Here is a 16,228-nt window from a genome sequence, read left to right on the forward strand (position 1 = left end):
TATAACCCAACTATGACAAAAAAAAACACTTATTGAGTTGCTTAAATTCACAAGTTTTAACCAAAACAATATTGTATTTAACAAATTGTCTGATATTGTTCTGAATTAACATTATTGTTGATATTGATCCCATTGCTCCATAGTTTGCGCAAAAGAGTATTCGCTTTGAATGTTTGTATTAATCGTTAGTTTTGTTGTATTAGAGTATCGTTTTATGAGTGTGAATTGAGAATTAATTATGTTGTTGAGAATGTAGCATGGTTTGAGTGTCCACAAGTGATATAAATAAGAAGAAACATGTACCACATGAACTTAGGAATCAAATGGACCTACTGAAATAGCATAACAGAACTTAAGAAGGAAATGGTTTGAAAAACAGAGAGTGAGAACAATAAATAATGCGCACATGTAGGTGGCGCCCATCTTTAATTTGCACGTAGAGACATACAGTTGCCGACGTTGGAGATCGGAAATGTCATAAGAAACCCCTTATTTAATTCACGGGTATTCCAAATTAATATCTACACTTCTCTATGGTTCTCAATGCATTGCATACTTCACACACCAAAAGGAAAATGCTCCGCTTGTGACCCTTCGCTTTTTCTTTTCTCCTCCATGCTAAACCTTTTTCCTTCATCATATATATATATATATATATATATATATATATATATATATATATATACATAGATACATATACACACTACAGGACTTAAAGATGGCCACCATGCACTTGCTACTATCTGCTTTGTTGCTTCATTCGTTCATGCTTACTGCCTCGGCAAGAGAAGCAGTGGATATAATCATAGCCAATAACGGCGGAGGTTATCCCTATGCCTCTCCCCCTCCACCGGCTTGCCACCCGCCTCCGCCACCTCCACCTCCTCCTCCGATGTGTGAGCCACGCTTGGAGAGAGGTCGCAAAACTCTGGTGGGCTTCACCGGTGCTGTGGACAAAAACAAATACATCGGTGACTGGAGGGGTAGCAACCCTTGCAAATTCAAGGGGATACGATGTGCAAAATATCCAGACTCAGAAAAGCAGTTAGCAATAGCGGGAATAGACTTGAACGGAGCTGGGTTGTCGGGGAAAAACCGCGCCCCTCTGCTCCTCTCCGGCATCTTGGACAGGATACCGGAGCTGACCTTCTTCCACGTGAACTCCAACAACTTCACCGGTGCCATCCCACCTCAGATAACACAGTACGAATACTTCTTCGAGTTGGACCTCAGTAACAACAGGCTCAAGGGCGAGTTTCCCAAGGAAGTTCTCCAGTCCTCGCAGCTCGTTTTCCTTGACCTCAGGTTCTGTAATCTGTAACTCTTCTTTAGTTACACTAATTATTATAAATGTAATCGTTAACAACATAATAAATATCTTTCTATTTTAGTATTTTATTTCTTTTTCGTTTTGCTTACTACCTCTACACCAACAGGTTCAACTCTCTCTACGGTTCCATTCCTTCCCAGCTATTTCACCTCAAATATCTCGACGTCATTTTCATCAACAACAATCAATTCACCGGCAATCTCCCCGATGACTTTGGCTCCACTCCGGCGAGGTACCTCACGTTTGCCAACAACCAACTCACCGGTCCAATCCCCGCCTCCGTCGGAGCTGCCAAAAACCTGGTCGAAGTCCTCTTCTTGGGCAACCACTTCCAGGGCTGCTTGCCCTACCAGATTGGCCTCCTGAACAAGGCCACCGTCTTTGACGTCAGCAAAAACTGGTTGACGGGTCCCATCCCCCGGTCCTTCGGGTGCCTGGAGAGCATCCGGTACCTGAACCTGGAGCAGAACCAGATGTACGGTGAAGTTCCGGAGACGGTGTGTGAGCTCCCGGGGCTCCGCAACAGAGGCAACTTGTCCCTATCGGACAACTACTTCACACAGGTTGGCCCTGCATGCAGGAGGCTGATCGAAGCAAATGTGCTGGACGTGAGGAACAATTGCATCCTTGGTCTTCCCAATCAAAGGACCCATGAGCAATGCTCCCAGTTCTTCTCCAACCTCAAGCCATGCCCGAATCCCAAGTCTCTGAATTACGTGCCATGCAAAAAGTATGATCCGAGCGGGCACATCCACAGCGCCGCCACTCCTCCTCCTCGTCCGGTGTCTTACAACTCTCTGGACCCCACTCTTCATCGCTAGCTTATCCTTAACCTCTCCGTCCCATCGCACGCACCTACTGCAACTGCATGCTTTAATTATTGTTATTGTTATTGTTATTACCTACGTCTCTCTTCATTAACCAATAATAAGCAGTTTCTTTGTTTCTACTGCCATCCTTTACCCTCTTAATTATAGTCAAAACATCCATTTAATTATATTTACTTTCTTTTTTAATTTAAAATATTATTATAAGGGTTGTTAAGTGGATATTTTTTTACTGTGTATACAAAACTTTATTATTATATATAATGACACCTGCTCTTTCTGTTACTTTAATTAAGAGCCATGATAGCTTGACACTTCACACCATATATTAAAAAATACTCATATTTCGTAATTCATTAAATTAATATTTTAATTATATTTATTTTAATTTTTAATTTAAAATATTATTACATTATTATAATGAGTTGTTAAATGAAAAGTAGCGTTGGAAATTTTTTCCTAACAAATTGCAATCTACTTCACGGGTTATTTAATTTTTGAGATCCCACGTGGGCCTCTAATTATGCCGCTCAGTATACTTAAATTTCATTCTATCCCCGTACCTTTCATTACTTTTAAAATTAAGTAACGATACTTTCACAACCTATTCCAATTCTTGAAATTCGATCATAATTTTTGTAATTTTTCCAAAACCTATATTAGGTTGAAAAATTCACACAAATACTTTTATACATTGTTTGAATCCATTTAAGAGACACGCCAAAAAACAAAACACAAAAAGAGATATAATGGAAAAAGCAAGTATGCCCCATTAAAACAAGTTTTTAAATTTTGTTTCCTCTTGATCGAACACTTATCACGTCTTATTCCTTGAATGTTTTGATCTGAAACTTTTACTAGACATTCCTTATTGTATCTACTGTGGCCAAGGTTTCAGACCAAAAGACCTGAGGAATAAGGCGTAGTAAGACCCAGATCGAGAGTGAACAAAATCGATTTTTCGAAAACAAAATGTTCTGGTTTCACTTCCCTATATCTTCTTTTTGTGATTTGTTTGTGGACATGCCTCCTCAGCAGGGTACAAACATTATATGAAAGTACTTGTGTGAATTTTTTCGAAATTTTTCAAAGCAACATGGACCTAGAATAAAATTGCAGAAAGTAGGGCGCATTTTCACAAATTTTGCTAGAGAATAATAACCTTGGTTTTTCACAAAGTTTCAGAAAAATTGTCTCGAAATAATTTTTTCCTAAAATTTCACATAGGAATCTGGTCTGAATTTGGGACAAAACGTGACAAATTTAACGTCAAACGGATGAGTATTCACCTAGGAAAAAAATCAAACAGTTTCACACACAAACGAACCTTCCTCTCAACCCTGGTAGTGACGAATATAAAATTTATTCAAAATCTTGTGGAACGAATCTGGGGCTCAAATCTTAGTCAAAACTCAATACACACAATGATGAATGTCTGGTAAATTTTTCAAACCAAAAGACCCAAGGAATAGGGCGTAGTAAGACCCAGAACGAGAGTGAACAAAACCGGTTTTTCGAAAAAAAGTCTTGGCTTTTCTTCCTTATATCTCCCTTTTTGTGATTTGTTTCTGGACGTGCCTCCTCAGCAGGATGCAAACAACATATGAAAGTACTTGTGTGATTTTTTTTCAGAATTTCTACACGCAATATGGACCTAGAATAAAATTGTAGAAAGTAGGGCGAAGTTTCAAATTTTTTTAAAATATGCCTTGGTTTTTCAAAAATTTCACAAAAATTGTACCTAAATAATTTTTTTAGAAATTCCACGTAAGAATCTGAATTGAATTTTGGACAAAACGCGAAAAATTTCACGTCAAACGAATAAGTATTCACCTAGGAAAAAATTTAAACAGTTTCAAACACAAACGAACATTCCTTTCAACCTTGACCCTGATGGATAAAAAATTTATTGAAAATCTTGTGGGACTAATATAGGGTTCAAATCTCATCCAAAATTCAACAAACACAATGACGAAATTGGTTTTCTAAAAACAAAATGTTCTGTCTTTTCTTCCCTATATCTCGTTTTTTGTGATTTGTTTCTGGACATGCCTCCGTGGCTAGGATTTGAGCCCAGATTTGTCCCACAAGATTTTCAATAAATTTTTTATTCATCACTGCCAGAGTTGAAAGGAAGGTTCGTTTGTGTGTGAAACTGTTTGATTTTTTTCCTAGGTGAATTCTCATCCGTTTGACGTGAAATTTGTGCATTTTTGTCCCAAATTCAATCCAGATACTTAAGTGGAATTTCAGGAAAAAATTATTCCGAGAGAATTTTTCTGAAATTTTGTGAAAAACCAAGGCTATCCTCTAGCAAAATTTGTGAAATTTCGTCCTACGTTTTACAATTTTATTCTGTGTTGAAAAATTGCTTTGAAAAATTCACACAAGTACTTTCATGTGCTGTTTGCACCCTGTGAAGGAGGCACGTCCATAAACAAATCACAAAAAGGAGATATAGGGAAGAAAAGTCAAAACATTTAATTTTCAGAAAACCTGTTTTGTTCACTCTCGGTCTGGGTCTTACTACGCCCTATTCCTTGTGTCTTTTGGTCTAAAATTTTTACCAAACATTCGTCATTGTGTGTATTGAGTTTTGCTGAGATTTGAGCCCCAGATTTCGCCCACAAGATTTTCAAGAAATTTTTTATTCATCACTGTCAGGGTTGAAGGGAAGGTTCGTTTGTGTGTTAAATTGTTTGATTTTTTTCCTAGGTGAGTACTCATCCGTTTGACGTGAAATTTGTCGCGTTTTGTCCCAAATTCTGTCCAGATTCTTACGTGGAAGTTCAGGAAAAAATTATTCCGGGACAATTTTTCAGAAATTTTTTGGAAAACCAAGGCTATCCTCTAGCATAATTTGTGAAATTTCGCCCTACTTTCTCCTATTTTATTCTGTGTTGAAAAATTCACACAAGTACTTTCATGTGTTGTTTGCACCCTGCGAAGAAGGCGCGTCCATGAACAAATCAGAAAAAGGAGATTAGGGAAGAAAAGCCATGACATTTTGTTTTCGGAAAACCGGTTTTGTTCACACTCGGTTTGGGTCTTACTACGCCCTATTCCTTGGGTCTTTTAGTCTAAAAGTTTTACCAAACATTCGTCATTGTCTGTATTGAGTTTTGGTTGAGATTTGCGCCCCAGATTTCTCCCACAAGATTTTCAATAAATTCTTTATTCATCAGGGCCAGGGTTGAAAGCAAGGTTTGTTTGTGTGTGAGACTGTTTGATTTTTTTTCCACCATGAATACTCATCCGTTTGACGTGAAATTTGTCACGTTTTTTCCCAAATTCATTCCATATTCTTACGTGGAATTTCAGGAAAAAATTATTCCGGGACAATTTTTCTGAAATTTTGTGAAAAACCAAGGTTTATCCTCTATCAAAATTTGTGAAATTTCGCCCTACTTTCTGCAATTTTATTTTGTGTTGAAAAATTGCGTTGAAAAATTCACACAAGTACTTTCATGTGTTGTTTGCACCCTGCGAAGGAGGCACGCCCATAAACAAATCACAAAAAGGAGATATAGGGAAGAAAACCAGAACATTTTGTTTTCGGAAAACTAATTGTGTTCACTCTCGGTCTGGGTCTTACTACGCCCTATTCCTTGTGTCTTTTGGTCCGAAAGTTTTACCAAACATTCGTCATTGTGTGTATTGAGTTTTGGCTGAGATTTGAGCCCCAGATTTCGCCCACAAGATTTTCAAGAAATTTTTTATTCATCACTGTCAGGGTTGAAGGGAAGGTTCGTTTGTGTGTTAAACTGTTTGATTTTTTTCCTAGGTGAGTACTCATCCGTTTGACGTGAAATTTGTCGCGTTTTGTCCCAAATTCTGTCCAGATTCTTACGTGGAAGTTCAGGAAAAAATTATTCCGGGACAATTTTTCAAAAATTTTTTGGAAAACCAAGGCTATCCTCTAGCATAATTTGTGAAATTTCGCCCTACTTTCTCCTATTTTATTCTGTGTTGAAAAATTCACACAAGTACTTTCATGTGCTGTTTGCACCCTGCGAAGAAGGTGCGTCCATAAACAAATCAGAAAAAGGAGATTAGGGAAGAAAAGCCATGACATTTTGTTTTCGGAAAACCGGTTTTGTTCACACTCGGTCTGGGTCTTACTAAGCCCTATTCCTTGGGTCTTTTAGTCTGAAAGTTTTACCAAACTTTCGTCATTGTCTGTATTGAGTTTTGGTTGAGATTTGCGCCCCAGATTTCTCCCACAAGATTTTCAATAAATTTTTTATTCATCACTGTCAGGGTTGAAGGAAAGGTTTGTTTGTGTGTTAAACTGTTTGATTTTTTTCCTAAGTGAGTACTCATCCGTTTGACGTGAAATTTGTCGCGTTTTGTCCCAAATTCTGTCCAGATTCTTACGTGGAAGTTCAGGAAAAAATTATTCCGGGACAATTTTTCAGAAATTTTTTGGAAAACCAAGGCTATCCTCTAGCATAATTTGTGAAATTTCGCCCTACTTTCTGCAATTTTATTCTGGGTTGAAAAATTGCGTTGGAAAATTCACACAAGTACTTCTATGTGCTGTTTGCACCCTGCGAAGGAGGCACGTCCATAAACAAATCACAAAAAACGAGATATATGGAAGAAAAGCTAGGACATTTAGTTTTCGGAAAACCGATTTTGTTCACTCTCGGTCTGGGTCTTAGTACGCCGTATTCCTAGGGTCTTTTGGTCTTAAAATTTTACCAGACATTCGTCATTGTGTGTATTGAGTTTTTGCTGAGATTTGAGCCCCAGATTCGTCCCACAAGATTTTCAATAAATTTTTTATTCATCAGGGCCAGGGTTGAAAGCAAGGTTCGTTTGTGTGTGAAACTGTTTGATCTTTTTCCTAGGTGAATACTCATCCGTTTGACGTGAAATTTGTCGCGTTTTTTCCCAAATTTAGTCCAGATTCTTATGTGGAATTTCAGGAAAAATTTATTCCGGGACAATTTTTCTGAATTTTTTTTAAAAACCAAGGCTATCCTCTAGCAAAATTTGTGAAATTTCGCCATACTTTCTGCAATTTTATTCTGTGTTGAAAAAGTGCGTCGAAAAATTCAGACAAGTACTTTCATGTGCTGTTTGCACCCTGCGAAGGACGCACGACAATAAACAAATCACAAAAAGGAGATATAGGGAAGAAAAGCCATGACATTTTGTTTACGGAAAACAGGTTTTTTCCACTCTCTGTCTGGGTCTTACTACGTCGTATTCCTTGGGTCTTTTGGTCTGAAAATTTTACCAGACATTCGTCATTGTGTGTATTGAGTTTTGGCTGAGATTTGAGCGCCCGATTCGTCCCACAAGATTTTCAATAAATTTTTTATCCATCACTGCCAGAGTTGAAAGGAAGGTTCGTTTGTGTGTGAAACTGTTTGATTTTTTTTCTAGGTGAATACTCATCCATTTGACGTGAAATTTTTCGCGTTTTGTCTCAAATTCAATCCAGATTGTTACGTGGAATTTCAGGAAAAAATTATTCCGGCACAATTTTTCAGAAATTTTGTGTAAAACCAAGGCTATCCTCCAACAAAATTTGTGAAATTTCGCCCTATTTTCTGCAATTTCATTTTGTCTAGAAAAATTGCGTTGAAAAATTCACACAAGTACTTTCATGTGTTGTTTGCACCCTGCGAAGGAGGCACGTCCATAAACAAATCACAAAAAGGAGATATAGGGAAGAAAAGCCAAGACATTTTGTTTTCGGAAAACCGGTTTTGTTCACTCTCGGTCTGGGTCTTACTACGCATTATTCCTTGGGTATTTTGGTCTAAAAATTTTACCATTCATTAGTCATTGTGTGTATTGAGTTTTGGCCGAGATTTGAGCCCAGATTCTTCCCACAAGATTTTCAATAAATTTTTTATTCATCACTGCCAGGGTTGAAAGGAAGGTTCGTTTGTGTGTGAGATTGTATGATCTTTTTCCTAGGTGAATACTTATCCGTTTGACGTGAAATTTGTTGCGTTTTATCCCAAATTCAGTCCAGATTCTTACGTGGAATTTCAGGAAAAAATTATTCTGGGACAATTTTTCTGAAATTTTGTGAAAAACCAAGGCTATCCTCTAGCAAAATTTGTGAAATTTCGCCCTACTTTCTGCAATTTTATTCTGTGTTGAAAAAATGTGTTTAAAAATTCACACAAGTACTTTGATGTGCTGTTTGCACCCTGCGAAGGACGCACGTCCCTAAACAAATCACAAAAGGTAGATATAGGGAAGAAAAGCCAGGACATTTAGTTTTCAGGAAACCGGTTTTGTTCACTCTTGGCCTGGATCTTACTACACCCTTTCCCTTGGGTCTTTTGTTCTGAAAATTTCACCAGACATTTGTCATTGTGTGTATTGAGTTTTGACTGAGATTTGAGCACCAGATTCGTCTCACAAGATTTTCAATAAATTTTTTATTCATCACTGCCAGGTTTGAATGGAAGGTTCGTTTGTGTGTGAAACTGTTTGATCTTTTTCCTAGGTGAATTCTCATCCGTTTGAAGTGAAATGTGTCGCGTTTTGTCCCAAATTCAGTCCAGATTCTTACGTGGAATTTGAGGAAAAAATTATTCCCGGACAATTTTTCTGAAAATTTATGAAAAACAATGGCTATCCTCAAGCAAAACTTTTGAAATTTCGCCCTACTTTCTGCAATTTTATTCTGTGTTGAAAAATTGCGTTGGAAAATTCACACAAGTACTTCTATGTGCTGTTTGCCCCCTGCGAAGGAGGCACGTCCATAAACAAATCACAAAAAGGAGATATAGGGAAGAAAAGCCAGGAGATTTTGTTTTCGGAAAACCGGTTTTGTTCACTCTCGGTGTGGGTCTTACTACACCCTATTCCTTCGGTCTTTTGGTCTGAAAATTTTACCAGACATTTGTCATTGTGTGTATTGAGTTTTGGCTAAGATTTGAACCCCAGATTCGTCCCACAAGATTTTCAATAAATTTTTTATTCATCACTGCCAGGGTTGAAAGGAAGGTCTGTTGTGTTTGAAACTGTTTGATTTGTTTCCTAGGTAAATACTCATCCGTTTGACGTGAAATTTGTCGCATTTTGTCCCAAATTCAGTCCAGATTCTTATGTGGAATTTCAGAAAAAATTATTCCGGGACAATTTTTCTGAAATTTTGTGAAAAACCAAGGCTGATTTGTGAAATTTAAACTCTAGAAAAATTTGTGAAATTTCGCAATACTTTCTGCAATTTTATTCTGTGTCGAAAAATTGCGTTTAAAAATTCACACAAGTACTTTCATGTGCTATTTGACGTCCATGAACAAATCACAAAAAGGAGATATAGGGAAGAAAAACCAAGACATTTTGTTTTCGGAAAACCAGTTTTGTTAACTCTCGGTCTGGGTCTTACTACGCCCTATTCCTTGGGTGATTTAGTCTGAAAGTTTTACCATACATTCGTCATTGTGTGTATTGAGTTTTGGCTGAGATTTAAACCCCATATTCTGCACACAAGATTTTCAATAAATTTTTTATTCATCACTATCAGGGTTGAAAGTAAGGTTTGTTCGTGTGTGAAACTACTTGATTTGTTTCCTAGGTGAATACTCATCCGTTTGACGTGAAATTTGTCGCATTTTGTCCCAAATTCAGTCCCAAATAATTATTCCGAGTCAATTTTTCTGAATTTTTGTGAAAAACCAAGGCTATCCTTTAGCAAAATTTGTGAAATTTCGTCATACTTTCTGCAATTTTATTCTGTGTTGAAAAATTCATACAAGTACTTTCATATGCTGTTTGAACCCTGCGAAGGAGGCACGTCCATAAACGAGATATAGGGATGAAAAGCCAGGACATTTTGTTTTCGAAAAACCGATTTTGTTCACTCTCGGTCTGGGTCATACTATGCCCTATTCCTTGGGTCTTTTGGTCTGAAAATTTTACCAGTCATTCGTCATGGTGTGTATTGAGTTTTGGCTGATATTTGAGCCCCAGATTCGTCCCACAACATTTTCAACAAATTTTTTATTCATCACTGCTAGGCTTGAAAGGAAGGTTCGTTTGTATGTGAAACTGTTTGATTTTTTCTCCTAGGTGAATACTCATCCTTTTGACGTGAAATTTGTCGCGTTTTGTCCCAAATTCAGTCCAGATTCTTACGTGGAATTTCAGGAAAAATTATTCCGAGACAATTTTTCTGAAATTTTGTGAAATACCAAGGCTATCCTCTAGCAAAATTTGTCAAATTTCGCCCTACTTTTTGCAATTTTATTATGTGTTGAAAAATTGCATTGAAAAATTCACACAATTACTTTCATGTGTTGTTTTCACCCTGCGAAGGAGACACGTCCATAAACAAATCTCAAAAAGGATATATAGGGAAGAAAAGCCAGGACATTTTGTTTTTGAAAAATGGGTTTTGTTCACTCTCGGTTTGGGTCTTACTACGCCCTATTCCTTGGGTCTTTTGGTCTGAAAATTTTACCAGACATTCGTCATTGTGTGTATTGAGTTTTTGGTTGAGATTTGAGCCCCAGATTCGTCGCACAAGATTTTCAATGAATTTTTTATTCATCACTGCTAGGGTTGAAAGGAACGTTCGTTTGTGTGTTAAACTGTTTGATTTTTTTCCTAGGTGAATACTCATTCGTTTGACGTGAAATTTGTCGCGTTTTGTCCCAAATTCAGTCTAGATATTTACTTGGAATTTCAGGAAAAAATTATTCCGGGACAATTTTTCTGAAATTTTGTGAAAAACCAAGGCATATCCTCTAGCAAAATTTATGAAATTTCACCCTAATTTCTGCAATTTTATTCTGTGTTGAAAAATTGCGTTGAAAAATTCACACAAGTACTTTCATGTGCTGTTTGCACCCTACGAAGGAGGCACGTCCATAAACAAATCACAAAAAGGAGATTAGGGAAGAAAAGCCATGACATTTTGTTTTTGGAAAACCGATTTTGTTCACACTCGGTCTGGGTCTTACTACGCCCTATTCCTTGGGTCTTTTGGTCTGAAAATTTTGCCAGACATTCGTCATTGTGTGTATTGAGTTTTGGCTGAGATTTGAGCCCCAGATTCGTTCCACAAGATTTTCAAGAAATTTTTTTATTCATCAATGCCAGGGTTGAAAGGAAGGTTCGTTTGTGTGTGAAACTTTTGATTTTTTTCCTCCGTGAATACTCACCCGTTTGACGTGAAATTTGTCACGTTTTTTCCCAAATTCAGTCCAGATTCTTATGTGGAATTTCAGGAAAAAATTATTCCGGGACAATTTTTCTGAAATTTTGTGAAAAACCAAGGCTATCATCTAGCAAAATTTGTGAAATTTCGCCCTACTTTCTGCAATTTTATTTTGTGTTGAAAAATTCACACAAGTACTTTCATGTGTTGTTTGTACCCTACGAAGGAGGCACGTCCATAAACAAATCACAAAAAGGAGATATAGGGAAGAAAACCAGAACATTTTGTTTTCGGAAAACTGATTGTGTTCACTCTCGGACTGGGTCTTACTACGCCCTATTCCTTGTGTCTTTTGGTCTGAAAATTTGACCAAACATTCGTCATTGTGTGTATTGAGTTTGGGCTGAGATTTGAGCCCTAGATTCGTCCCACAAGATTTTAAATAAATTTTCATTCACCACTACCAGGGTTGAAAGGAAGGTTCGGTTGTGTGTGAAACTGCTTGATTTTTTTCCTAGGTGAATACTCATCCGTTTGATGTGAAATTTTTCACATGTTGTCCCAAATTTAGTCCAGATTCTTATGTGGAATTTCAGGAAAAAATCATTCCGGAACAATTTTTCTGACTTTTTGTGAAAAACCAAGCCTATTATCCTCTAGCAAAATTTGTGAAATTTCGCCCTACTTTCTGCAATTTTATTCTGTGTTGAGATATTGCGTTGAAAAATTCACACAAGTACTTTCGTGTGCTTTTTGCACCCTCCGAAGGAGGCACGTCCATAATAATATCACATAAAGGAGATATAGGTAAGAAAAGTTAGAACATTTTGTTTTCGGAAAACCAGTTTTGTTCACTCTCGGTCTGGGTCTTACTATGCCCTATTCTTTGGGTCTTTTGGTCAGAAAATTTTACCAGACATTCGTCATTGTGTGTATTGAGTTTTGGCTAAGATTTCAGCACCAGATTCGTCCCCCAAGATTTTCAAGAAATTTTTTATTCATCAATGCTAGTGTTGAAAGGAAGGTTCGTTTGTGTGTGAAACTGTTTGATCTTTTTCCTAGGTGAATACTCATCCGTTTGACGTGAAATTTGTCGCGTTTTGTCCCAAATTCAGTCCATATTCTTACGTGGAATTTAAGGAAAAAATTATTTCAGGACAATTTTTCTGAAATTTTGTGAAAAACCAAGGCTATTCTCTAGCAAAATTTGTGAAATTTCGCCCTACTTTCTGCAATTTTATTTTGTGTTGAAAAATTGCGTTGAAAAATTCACACAAGTACTTGCATTTGCTGTTTGCACCGTCCGAAGGAGGCACGTCCATAAAAAAATCACAAAAAAAGATATAGGGAAGAAAAGTCAGAACATTTTGTTTTCGGAAAATCAATTTTGTTCACTCTCGGTCTGGGTCTTACTACGCTGTATTCCTTGGGTCTTTTGGTCTGAAAATATTACCAGACATTCGTCATTGTGTGTATTCAGTTTTGGCTGAGATTTGAGCCCTAGATTCGTCCCATAAGATTTTCAAGAAATTTTTTATTCCTAAATGCCAGGGTTGAAAGGAAGGTTCGTTTGTGTGTGAGACTGTTTGATTTTTTTCCTAGGTGAATACTCATCCGTTTGATGTGAAATTTGTCGCATTTTGTCCCAAATTCAGTCCAGATTGTTACGTGGATTTTCGGGAAAAAATTATTCCGGGACAAATTTTCTGACTTTTTGTGAAAAACCAAGTCTATATACTCTAGCAAAATTTGTGAAACTTCGCCGTACTTTCTGTAATTTTATTCTGTGTTGTAAAATTGAGTTGAAAAATTCACACAAGTACTTTCATTTTCTGTTTGCACCCTGCGAAGGAGGCACGTCCATAAACAAATCACAAAAATGAGATATATGGAAGAAAAGCGAGGATATTTTGTTTTCGAAAAAACAAGTTTTTCAATTTTATTTGCTCTCGGTCTAAGACTTATTACGCCTTATCCCTTGAATGTTTTGATTTGAAACGTTTACTAAACATTCCTTATTTTTTCTACTAGGTTGTGGCTAATGTTTCAGCTTCAAATTCATTCCACAGGATTTGCAATATATATTTTATTCATCATTGTGAAGGTCGAAAGGAAGGATCGCTATTTTGTGTCATACTGATTGATTTTTTTTTCTCACGGAATATTCATTCGTTTTACCTGAAATTTTTCACGTTTGGATTTTATCCCAAATTCCGTTGAAACTTTTACATAGAATTTCAAAAACTTTAGACACTTCAATATATATATATATATATATATATATATATATATATATATATATATGCGCGCGCGTGTGTACGTGTGTTATATAACATAATTTATTATATGTTTACATAACGTAAATATATAATTAATTATGTTATAACAAAATTCTAGTTTAAGTTTTAACGAAAATTACTCCACCTTTCTAGTTGAACCGCAACTATAAACACAAAATTTATATGGAAGAAGTAAGTGAATGAAGTTTAGTTGAAGGAATGAAGTAAAGAAGGAAATAGGTAAGTATAGAGATAAAAAAAAGTAGGTGTTTTGTCGTGCATGATGAACCAAAAACATGGTTAAATTTGAAGTCTAACATGCAGCTTCTTATTTCTCAACAAAAAGCCCTCAAATCTAAACATCTAATTTCGTCGTTTGTCTTTATGCTTGATGGAAATGATGAGATACCAGAGTCATTGACATGATTTTGGGGAATTTTGAAGGCCTGCAATTGAGTGAAGCTGTTGTATGAGATCAGTGAGGTAAGAGGAAGAAGATCCGTTGCATTCGACAGCAGTTCTTGCCGTTTGCGACAGTTTGTGTGCTCTGTTTCTGATAGCCTCTGCTTCTTCCCCTGCCATTATACGATTCAGTGCCTTCTCAAGCTTCTCACTGCCTACGCTGTCCCCCACAATTCTAGCCCATTTTTTAACACCAACAGGGACCCCAATTCCAAGTAACTCCGTCACTAACTTCTCATTGTAGAACTGTTCAGCAGAAACGGGCCAAGTCACCATGGGCACCCCAGCAGAAACTGCTTCCAGCGTTGAATTCCATCCGCAGTGTGTCACAAAGGCTCCCACCGCTTGATGTTCCAGAATCAGAACTTGAGGTGCCCATCCCCAGATAATCACTCCTCTTCCTTCTGTTCTTCTCTCAAAACCCTCTGGAAGCCATTCCTTGTGACTTCTCCTCACAACCCAGATGAATTCTTGTCCCCAATCCTCAAGTCCCCTCGCTATTTCTCTCAGCTGACCTTCACTGAAGTTGGCTATGCTTCCAAAACAAACGTACACCACTGTGTTGCCTTTCTTCGAGTCCAGCCACTTCAAAATCTCCCCTTCGTCAACCGAAGCTTCCTTCCCTCGCTTGCCTTTCTCTTGCAGTTGGTTGCACAGAGAAAGCGGACCTATGTACCACGCCCTCCTTCCCTGCAGCTTTTCGTAATAATCAGCGTACACCTGCTCCAGTTCGTAAAAGCTGTTCACAATAACCCCCAAGCTTGCGGCCTCTGATTCCCTGATTGCCTGCAACATTTCTGTGTACTTATCAGTTTTAGCGTAATCGGGCAACATCATCCTTGTCATTTGGATGTTTCCTGGAAGATGAGGAATGACAAAAGTGTCAGAGTCAGAAGAAAGATCCTTGTGAGGCTGGTAGAGTCGCAGACATTCTGAAGCGCACATGGCGAAGACACCGATGCCATAAAAGACAAGCCTTGGGATGTTGAATTTAGCGGCAGAGTGAGATGCCCAGGGGTAGAAAGCACTGGCAATAAGGCAATGTGTAGGGTGTTGAAGAAGGAGGTGTTCGAGTTGGGGTTGTAGCATCGCTGTTGCCTTTAGGAAAATGGGTATGAAGTCTGGGGAAGGGACTGACTCTGTATTTTCGCATCCCTCAGGTATGCCAGCCTCTACATACGGGAATTTCATGCTCAGGATTTCTATCTCGGAGTTTTTACCAATGGTTCCACGAATAGTAGGTACGTTGAGTGGAGTGGTGACTATGGTTGTTCTCACCCCTCTAACACTCAATGCTCTTGCCATATCACCCATTGGAATCAAGTGTCCTTGACCCAGAAACGGAAACAACATTACGTTTAGCTTCTCTTTCTCATCCATTTTCCCCTCACTCACTCACTCACTCAACCAAATCCTTCTACCTTCACAATATATATGTACCTACTCCGTCTCAAGGACACTCTTTCTTCTTTCACCAATAACAGATAAATTGGTCAAATCATAAAATAATGAACAGCGGCACTTGATCCTTAATCCGTGAACTGCTTTCAATGGTCGATATCAGTCGCTGTCAAAAGGGGTGGGTCCAAAGACTAGATAAAATACAATGCAGAATACGTACTCCCTTTCGTCAGGGTGTTAGCATACTTCGTAATCCCTTGCGTCATACCATGCCCTTTCCCACTAATATATTCAAACTTGTATTTGGACCAATGTTTCCTCGTCATTTCCTTCCAAAAAGGTTGGTTGAATAACAAGCGCTTGAACAGAAAGTCTTTTCGTAATCTTGTATTAATCAGCGCTAAATGCTGAGATGATAGGGACTCTACCATATCATATTGCCACTTCTCTTTTCCACATTTCCTTTTAACTTATTGCTTGTAAGGTAAGGTCCCGCTAATATATCATATATAAATATATATATATATATATATATATATAAGGGTTCTTTGGATCCATATATCTAATGTGGACCAAGAAATGCAGGCCGTAAAAGTATTCACTTTTAGATGTAAGGGTTTAAGTGGAAAAGTTGAGGAAGAACCTCTCTTGCGTGAAGAAAAAACGGGAGAAATAGAGTTTGAGTTGCAATTTACTAATTTGTCCCCTGTACATGATGATGCAAATGTTAAGAAATAAATCTTCAAAAGATGAGGGGAGAAGACACTCCCTTTTACTTACATGTGTGCCCATA

General features: G+C 37.6%; 2 protein-coding genes across 2 annotated transcripts; one reads left to right on the top strand and one right to left on the bottom strand.

Annotated features, from left to right (window-relative positions):
• The first annotated feature begins 655 nt into the window (after positions 1–655).
• On the top strand, positions 656–2,279 carry LOC137810457 (uncharacterized protein At4g06744). The gene is made up of 2 exons (XM_068611718.2): positions 656–1,305; positions 1,437–2,279. The coding sequence occupies exons 1-2, from the start codon at positions 719–721 to the stop codon at positions 2,149–2,151; spliced, it is 1,302 nt and encodes a 433-aa protein (XP_068467819.2). The 5' UTR covers positions 656–718; the 3' UTR covers positions 2,152–2,279.
• An 11,518-nt stretch (positions 2,280–13,797) lies between these two features.
• Positions 13,798–16,196, bottom strand: LOC137810458 (UDP-glucose flavonoid 3-O-glucosyltransferase 7-like). Its single transcript, XM_090298149.1, has one exon. The coding sequence runs from the start codon at positions 15,412–15,414 to the stop codon at positions 13,987–13,989; it is 1,428 nt and encodes a 475-aa protein (XP_090154275.1). The 5' UTR covers positions 15,415–16,196; the 3' UTR covers positions 13,798–13,986.
• Between the last annotated feature and the right edge of the window lie 32 nt (positions 16,197–16,228).

Source organism: Phaseolus vulgaris, chromosome 2, assembly GCF_051622355.1.
Source record: "Phaseolus vulgaris cultivar YP4 chromosome 2, ASM5162235v1, whole genome shotgun sequence".
Classification (NCBI taxonomy): domain Eukaryota; kingdom Viridiplantae; phylum Streptophyta; class Magnoliopsida; order Fabales; family Fabaceae; genus Phaseolus; species Phaseolus vulgaris.